This window comes from Buceros rhinoceros, unplaced genomic scaffold (genome assembly GCF_000710305.1).
Source record: "Buceros rhinoceros silvestris isolate BGI_N320 unplaced genomic scaffold, ASM71030v1 scaffold60, whole genome shotgun sequence".
NCBI classification, from domain to species: Eukaryota; Metazoa; Chordata; class Aves; order Bucerotiformes; family Bucerotidae; genus Buceros; species Buceros rhinoceros.
The window spans coordinates 4,417-13,314 of record NW_010391092.1 but is presented as its reverse complement, the minus strand read 5'-3'; the positions used below and the strand labels follow the sequence as shown (position 1 = coordinate 13,314).

At 39.4% G+C, this 8,898-nt stretch overlaps 1 protein-coding gene across 1 annotated transcript in view; it reads right to left on the bottom strand.

Moving 5' to 3' along the window:
- Positions 1-7,510: 7,510 nt before the first annotated feature.
- SFT2D2 (SFT2 domain containing 2) overlaps positions 7,511-8,898 on the bottom strand; it is a gene marked incomplete at its 5' end in the record, with an annotated part of 5,609 nt that continues 4,221 nt past the window's right edge. The window contains 2 exons of the mRNA XM_010139988.1: positions 7,511-7,550; positions 8,208-8,237. Of these exons, the coding sequence (XP_010138290.1) occupies positions 7,511-7,550; positions 8,208-8,237 (70 nt within the window). The remainder of the gene's footprint in view (positions 7,551-8,207; positions 8,238-8,898) is intronic.

Here is an 8,898-nt window from a genome sequence, read left to right as displayed (position 1 = left end):
TCCCTCTTTCCATCTCCAAAGCTCCCACTGAACCATCCAAACAACTAACCCCCCTCTGAACATTTAGTCCCAACAATACAAGGAAAGGTAACCTCCATCACCATGACACTCCCAGGAAATCAACACCTATCAACTACCACGGAATAATTAAGAGAGGATAAAAAGACAGCTGCTTTCCTTCTGTTTTTTAATCATGGATCCAGCCCCTTAGAAGATTGCTAGGTTAGGAGAGACTTAGAGAAGATTAGCCTTTTCATTAATACCGGGGGTGAGGGGGCAGTTGCCGTAACTTCCACCAGGTATGTTTTTAGCAGTGAGGCAGGCAGCTTTGTTCGAGTAACATCTCCTTGCCTGATGTTATAACTGAGATTATAACTGAGCCCAGAAAGCATAGCAGGCTTTCCAGAGCAACCTTTCTTCTTTTAAAAAAAAAGGAGACAAAAAAAAAAAAAAATCCTGATGTATTCAGACTGGTGATTATTGTTTAAAACAAACTAACTTACACTTATTATACTTTTCCCCTAATTTGTTTTTCCTACTTGATGATCTTCAGTGCCATCTCCAGACATGGATTAGTACCTAGAGCGAGAAACTGTTACTGTTCCCATTTTTAAGATCAGATAATAATAAAGAATTTAGAGATTCTAAGCAAACCTCTAATTTCTATTTATAACATCTCAGAAAAATGTAATAGGTTCAGTGTTTATATCAGGTCAATCAAACAGGCACTTTTGACTCAGATGTGCAAGTTAAAACTTTGTTAACTATGAGAGTTAACAAGTTGCATGTATAATTTGATTCTCTCAAAGCGGTGAGCCTGACACATCCTGTTACACACAACTAGAAACACAGGAGTACATGCCCATGATAAAATTTCTTTTCCCTCCACGCATTTGGCAGCCCTTCAGAGCTGCGATGAAATCATGATGGCCAGCTGATACTTTCAATGTACCATTTTTCCACTATGCCAGCATTACTCCATACTTGCTTCTGCAGAGATTTTAAAGCACAAACTGTCAGGAATAACCTCTCTTAGAGATGCCACAAGGGAACCAAAGAAAAATTTAAAAGGATTTCAAATAGGCTAACTTAAAATATCCATCCCAAAGATTGGCAGCTTACACGTACTATTCCATCTCTAATTCATCAGAAGCTTTCTTCAGAAAATGGGAAAACAGAGGATTTTGTTCCCTTTAGGCACCTCTAGCTCTTCATGGCTGCGCAGTTACAAGCCTCTGCCCCCACTGATACTGCAACCAAGAGTGAGCCCAGTACAAGATCTACAAGTAAGGGAAGGAAATAAATATATCAACCCCCATCTCTGAACCTCTGGCATCCACAAAATACCCTCTCTTGCGAATCGGACCTTGTGGAAGGAAAACGGAAAGGAGCTGACATTTTAAGTATGGCAGCCTTCCAAGTGTCTTGTCACTGAATTTGAATGTGGTACTGACAACTCTGCCCCAATATTTATAAACGGCATTGGGGGACTAAATGCTGTAGCACAACTGATAAACCCTTTCAGAGTATTTCTAGGAGCAGTCATCTACAGAATACACCTTCCCTCGAAGGCAGCAGGTCATACATTATTTAAAGGATTCAAATGAAGACTTAATTTTACATATTTTTTTAAAAATCATTTGGGTATTAAGACTTCAGCATGAGAATGATGGGGTAAAGTTCAACAGCTTCTTATACAGGAGGTTAAACTAGGCAAGCAAAATAGCTCTAAGCTATTTAACATGGAAAGGATTTATTGCCCATTTAGGACTTGGATTCACTCTCATAGTTGCGTTGATATGAAATACATTTATCAAGCTCTCCTGACAGTCCTTGGGAACTTTAACCTTTTCAAAAAGATAAAATACAAGTGCCCGCCCTGCTGCATCAGCAGCGACAGCGATGTGATGGCCATCAGGAGGGTTCGGTTCAGTATTGGTATCATATATATTTCATGTTATTGTTATTATTTTCCTTAAAGCACTTTTAGTTTTAATTTTCCAATCCGTAAGTTTCTCCCTTATTCCCTTTCTCTTCCCCTTTCAGAAGGGAGACAGGTTAATAGAGAGCACCTGTCCTTTGTCTAGTGGCCAGTACTGCCCTAGCCTGTGACGGTTTTATTGGCTTTTATAGCCAGTTCTGTATTACAGGAAGACAGGCTGCGGCTTCCATTTCAAACAAAACTTTTGAGTTTCCTGTATATCAGAAATTTCAGTTTAGTCGGTTTTGAGAAACTGCTTGCTTAGAAGAATTAAAAAAAAAGTAACTGAAAACAGTCACCCACAGCACAAGTGTCTCACCACCACTCTTGCAAGAAAATGCAGCTGCTTTTGTTTGCTCTGTCAATCAGGAGAAAGTTTCACGTACTCGGAACAGCCCAATGCATAGCCCTGTAGACTGCTAAGAAATGCTAAAACTACAGCAAGTATTTGGATGCCTATTAGGGACAAACTTAAACAGACATACTTCCTGAAAGTTTAAAAAAAATTTTTAAAATTAAAATAATTGCCTCTAACTCTACTTTTAACACACAGTCAGAAATTATTGGCTTTTTACTTCCAGTGTACATCAGTATCCAGAGTGTATTTATTCTACAAAGAACCAAAGGCATGCTGCTTCATTACTCTACGTTTTTTGCTGACAGAATAGCATCAGGAATTATTTCCTCTGTAGGACAGACTAAACCAATAGCTTCTTGGCACATCGAGGTGGACTCTTGTAGCAAATAAGTAAGTAATATAAAATCCCTGCCTTAACAACACTACCTGTGCCAACAAGAATTTGTTTGAACTAGACATATGCTGGGTCAAGCGACTGCACAGCAATGGTGACACAGAAACTCCCCTCAGCAGAACGTGTTGTGTACACAGCAAAGGAAATGAGCACAAGACAATAAATAAACAAAACAAGAAAACACCCCACTGCAATTCCAACATCATCTCCATATTAACCGTAAGAACAATTCATTTAATGCAATGACAACTTTATTGAAAGAACAAAACAGCACCTGCAAGTAAAGATTTTGCTTCATTACAGAGAAAGTTGTAAGTTAAGAAAAAAGAATGTTTATCAAAGTAGAAATCAAGCTGTGTAAATACAATAAAAAAGCCAACAGCAAACAGAGTCAGTAACAGTATAAAACATTGTGGAGAATTTCTGAGAGTTTGGGTTTTATTTTACAAAACAATTCCACAGCCGTTAAAAAATTAAGTGTTGTCATATTACAGTGAGGCACACGGTTTTAAGAAAATATATAATTTCTGTACTTTCTGTCCTCCATGGTCAGTACTTGCGTATGGTTGCAAACATCAGTATTTAAGACAAGTGTGTATTTAAACATCATCCTCCTCCATCTGAGTGTCTACAATAGATACTTGTTGCTTTCATTAACATGATTAAGTACTAAAACCAAGCAAGAATTTTTGTCAGAAACTCAGAGGCTCTTTCAATCTTTCCGCACAAGGTAAAGGGAGATGAGCTCCAAGTGCCCACACTGCCCCACAATGCACTTCCCAGAATATGAGTTTTGTTGCTTATGCACAGTCTGAAAGGCTCCAAACACACTGCACGCCAGCTGCAATCTACCCACAAGTCATGACTGATTCAGCGTTGTCATCCCGCACCTCACTGGAAGCCAGCCCACAGCAGTCGCTGCTCTCCCGCAGACTTGCATAGGAAGTATTCACACAGACAGCCCAACACTTGTTTTTTTAAAAAAAAAAATAAAAAAGAAAAGAAAAACCAAGACATGATTTCTTAAAAGAATTTTAACTTTGTGCAGAAATTTCTTGCTTGGTTTTTGTAACAGTTCATGAACAATCCTGTCACTGCAAATACTAAACCAGAGGAAACTGTTCACATCCCTGTAGAACCATCTCTGATAGTACCAGTATTCACAATGGATTTCATCACATAGAACAGAGCAAAACTTTGACATAATGAAAAAAATCCCACATTTTAACGTATAGAATCTCCGTACTTTGGGAACGGATGACTACCACCCTCCCCATTTCCATTTCTACTATATCTGAAAAGTCAGCTGATCCCAGATAAGCATATTTCATGCTAGAACTATATGCTAAGGCTGCTTGGTTAAGGTTATGTTATCTGTACCATAAAAAGTAAAAAAAGAGATAGGCAAGTTGACCAACAGTGAGGCTGGGCAGAAAGCACCCTGAGAGATGGGCATTCAGCATTATGTAAGTTTCTTCAGGAAAGTCTGCCTCGAGTTGAGTGCTGTAGGCGACTGAGTGAGGACTTTGGGAAGGAAGAAGCTTTGTCATGTGAAACATAGTCGTCTCTATTTGCAGCAGAGCATACACAATGAATACGCCTGCCTTGAAGGACACAGACAGAAAGCTAGAAACGGCTTCAGAAAAGCCCACCATGCTTCCCACCAAGCAGATAACTGGAGCTGATTATATCAAAACTTAACCAAAGTAGTTTAATGACAAAAAAAGGTAAAATGGTAGAATCTAATTCAGACAAACTGTTCAAGAGGGAACATTCATACACTAGTTTACTCCCTGATTATGCAAAATCACATAAAATTAAAATATTTTAACCAAGTGGAAAAATCTTTTGCTGCTAAACTTGGCAATAGCCTGAAAACAACTACTTAAGGTGAGTAAGAATCTGAAGAGTTGTTCTGATAGAGATACTTATTCTAAACCAAAACTGCTTGTAGATAAAGCCACAAACCCTGAGCATGTTTCACATATTGGCAAGAACATGGTGAGTCTCCTACTGTCTGACCTTCACAGGAAGGGAATACAACATCAAAGGGCAACCTAAACCCTCGTCACACTCTGCTGATCCCTATGTCTTTGCCATCTCTCCTTTGGTTCCCTTCCTTTAAGGACACAATTACTGAGTCTCATGTGCTATATCAATGTTCGATCAAGTCAATGTTTGTTCTCTCATTGAATAAAAGGATGTGGAACTGGAATTACAGCTTTAAAAAGGATAGGAGAGGGTGGAAAGAAAAAAAAATCCAACTTAGCTTACCCACTATCTATTGGTAGTTACCTAAACTTCCTACTTCTAAGTGGTTGTGCTCACAACAGTCATCTGAAAGGTTCTGGTTAGCTAGTACGCAAGTTGAAAAACTAACATTCAGCATACCCAATTCTAGTGTTCTTCCAGAGGAACTTCTAGAGAGTCAGGGTACCTCAATCCTGCGTTAAGCTAGTTAAGGAATAAGCAAAAGGCTTTCTGAAGTATTCAAGAGAACCCTGTAAGTGAAATTCCATTACACTGACTGCTAATGAGCCTGGAATGATGATCTCGGTTAACATAACTTTCCTGGAGAGGGGAAGGAGAAATAATGTATGCTGTACTTGCAGACTTTACCAGAAACACCGAGATGTTGAAACTAAAGAAACATTGGAATGTAAAAGGCATTAGGGTTCCACTTCAACTGCCCTTATACAAAAGAATTCTGTGAACATTATCAAAGCCCTAATAAAAGTTTAACAAAGGTCCTTTGACAGGTGTAAATTAGGTTTTGAACCTACTCCCTCATAAAAGAGGCACACATCAGTTTAGATACTTGTCTTCGACCAGTCAGGGAAAAGAACTATCAGTATTCTTTAATTCCCAGTCTCTCTGGGACATTTAACTAATCCCTCCTTTCAAGAAAGGCAATAGTCAGCCTAGTAATTCCAACATTAACTTCCAAATCCTACCCGGGGCAGGGCGGGGGGAAGGGGGGAGCATGAGAATGTATCACTTGAACCACATCCTGCGTAAGTGAATCATCCCAACATCAGTGCCATGTTTTCAAGGTGGTGTTTCACATTCAAATGCCTTTGTAACAGTAACTCTAGCCAGCTGGAATCCACAGAAAGCCTATTAAATTTCCCTTTCATATCATCCTCAAAACAGAATTCTTTCTTTTTCTTTTAGAGGATCCTAACAACAAGATGATACCATGTTTTATAAATTATTGGGACACTTAAGATTCTGAATTAACTCAGTTTCTGGTAACTTTCTAGAAGCCACAGAATTATTTGGCTTCACTGTCTTATACTTTATTGCCAAGCAGATCTAGGCTTTTCCTACATTAAAATCTTTGTGGTGCAAGTCAGGGATACACTTGCCATGTAAACACAATGTTGTTAAAGGACTAAACTTTTGGTAGGTGGAGGAAGAAAAGCTTCATTTCATACTAAAGTCCACCAGATAATCATCTTCATAGATGCTGAATCCAACAAGACAGTTTGGCAAGAGAAACAGCGAAAGCAGTTAAACAGTATCTCACACAACGGGCATCTGTGCTCAAATATCCAACAACTGACCACCACAATAGTTTGGGAGTAAATGATTATACATAGCTCAGAAGATAAACAGAATGTAGAACGGCCTTGGAATTTCGACACTGGCTGTTCAGAATTTGTTTGGAGCTGACAACTAGATTGTTACAGACTTTCTTTGCTAGGACAGCCAATAGGAAATTGTACTTTCTCCTCAAGGCAGAAGTTCACTAGCGTATGCAAGAGCTTTAGGAGAAATTAAGCTGATCCCTCTTACAAAAAAAACCAAAACAAAATAAACCCAACAAACAGTTTCAACTTATTTACAAGTTCAGAAGAAAATGTCTTCTCCCTGGCCCAGACTACTTACAATGGCCCACTTCCACCTTATCAACAGAAAGGACATTTGTAAATTCTTTCTTTGCTTATCTAACATGCCTTCAGCTTCACACTGCTCCCCTGATATAGCTGGGGGAGAAAAGAAGCACCTTGCACTTCACGTGAAAAATTTCAGCTTCCTAGCTTGTATGTATTGCCATGAGCTGTAGGCAAGGCAAAGAACTCGGGTTCCTGGCAGCTGAAAAATTCTATTAACCTTATCTTGCTTTTCCTGTAGGAACAAGTTTTTACAGATGAAAACGCCCCTTTCATGTACTTTAAGGAAACACCGTCAGTCTAAACTGAAAATGACATACTTCATTAAAGATGCAAACATATCATACTTACTCAAAAAACAGTGTTTTCATTTAGAATTAAATCTTTTAGAAGGAAAATATTCCATTATCTAAGGCAAACAGTGCAAAGATTAAGTGACATAAGGCTATTTAAAAAAACCCAAATGTCAGTAAGAAATCGGTTGGCAACTGATTTTTCTTTTTTTCCTTGAAAAGGAAATCCTCTAGACTGGCACAGTCCCATCAGTCAAGGTCTCCATTTTACAGACTTCTTGTATTGCTTTGCTACTTTTGCAAAACCAAGTGAATACATGATTTTACAGAAGATTTATCATAATAGATTCTGGATCCCTCTCCCTTTTTTCTCCCAGACTGAACTTCATTTGATCACGAGCACCCTGTCCTACAGACATCACTGCTTACAAAACCAAGCAATCGCGTACACCAGATTTAACACAAGGAGCTTCTAACCACAAGCTGAAAGGCACATGTTTAAGACAGAAGTAGGAAAATACATACACAGTGATCTTAACATAGTTCTACTATACTTCCTAGAGCTTTGTGAAGCATCCAGTATTCCTGCTACGACAGACAGACCAAAACACATTTCTTCACAGCATCCCTGCAGGCAGGAGAAAAAAAACAAAAAAAAAAAACCAAAAAACCTCAGTTATGCTTCTAGATGAGACTCATTCTATGCTGCTATCACACTGACACTTAGGACTTTAAAGATCAGCTGACCACGTATTAATTGTGCTTACATAATTTGCATGACTACATGAATGGACTGGAGGCAAGCGGGTCTGCCCACCGTCCACCTGCCCAGCTGCAACAGAAGTGACACCTGTAAGCTGTAATAGTGTTGAGGTGGTGCACGGAAGAAGGGTGAGGCTGATGGGAGCATGATAGAGAGCGGTGTGCTCAAACACAAAATACTGCTCATGGGGGAGAACGTGAAAAAAGGGTACACAGAAGAACACTCTTGTCTAGCAGCATACTGGACCAATGTTCAGGCATTCCAAAGCCAAGCCTTAAGTTTAGCGTGTGGTCAGTACACTTACATATTTTTATAAGAAGCCCTCTCATTTTGTTACATTTGGGTTCTCCCACTAGAGAAGATGGTTAGTGTCATTTCTGGGTTTAACTACATGTACTGCCTCCCCCTAAAACTCCTCCATGGAAAACCTTCTAAAGCCATACATCACAATGCTTCTATAAACTAATCTTCTGTGTCACTAAACCTCTAGATGACAAAAAGTAAGGGAGTAAGGAAGCTTACCTTGCAAAGGGTATGAAGGAAATGCTGTACCTAAGAAAAAGATTTTAAAAGTTACTCTTCACATCAGGTTTTGTTAGGAGTCACAACCAAGAACAACCTCTGATGCCCTAAACAGCTAGCTGCAAGATGCACCAAAATGAAGCTCTCAGTTTGTGAGCACCAGGAGTGAGTATTCTACTTGGCAAGTCATCTTAGCCCAGCCAGGTTGTGAAACACTATGGCAAAATCAGGCGGCATATTGGAGAAGCATTTTAAGCACAGTTCTCCTGCACCCAATATTCTTCATGCTCCAATGCCTGCAGGCAGGTAAGATTAGTCTTGAGGGCTGGCTAGATGATCATATCAGTTTCTGGACTACTTCTGGACATTACATGGAGCATATGTTACAGAACGCTGTGCTTAATTTGATTGGCATATCTGGGTCTTTTAATAGGACAAATTTAGGAGAGTGTAAAAGAGAGATGCCAGACAGTAAGTAACAACCTGATTTAAAAGGGAAAGAAAAAAACCCAGCAGTTTTACCTCATGCTCACAGAAATTAGGCATGTTCAAAGGAACTTCCCCCAGAAACAGAGCCCTGAGCTCCATCTCCAAAGCCTCTGAAGCGGTGTGAGAGACCAAGAAGAGGGAACAAGTCAGCTCCTCAGTGATCCACTGTCTTGCTTCTAGGGGAACGCTGAGGTAAAAATTC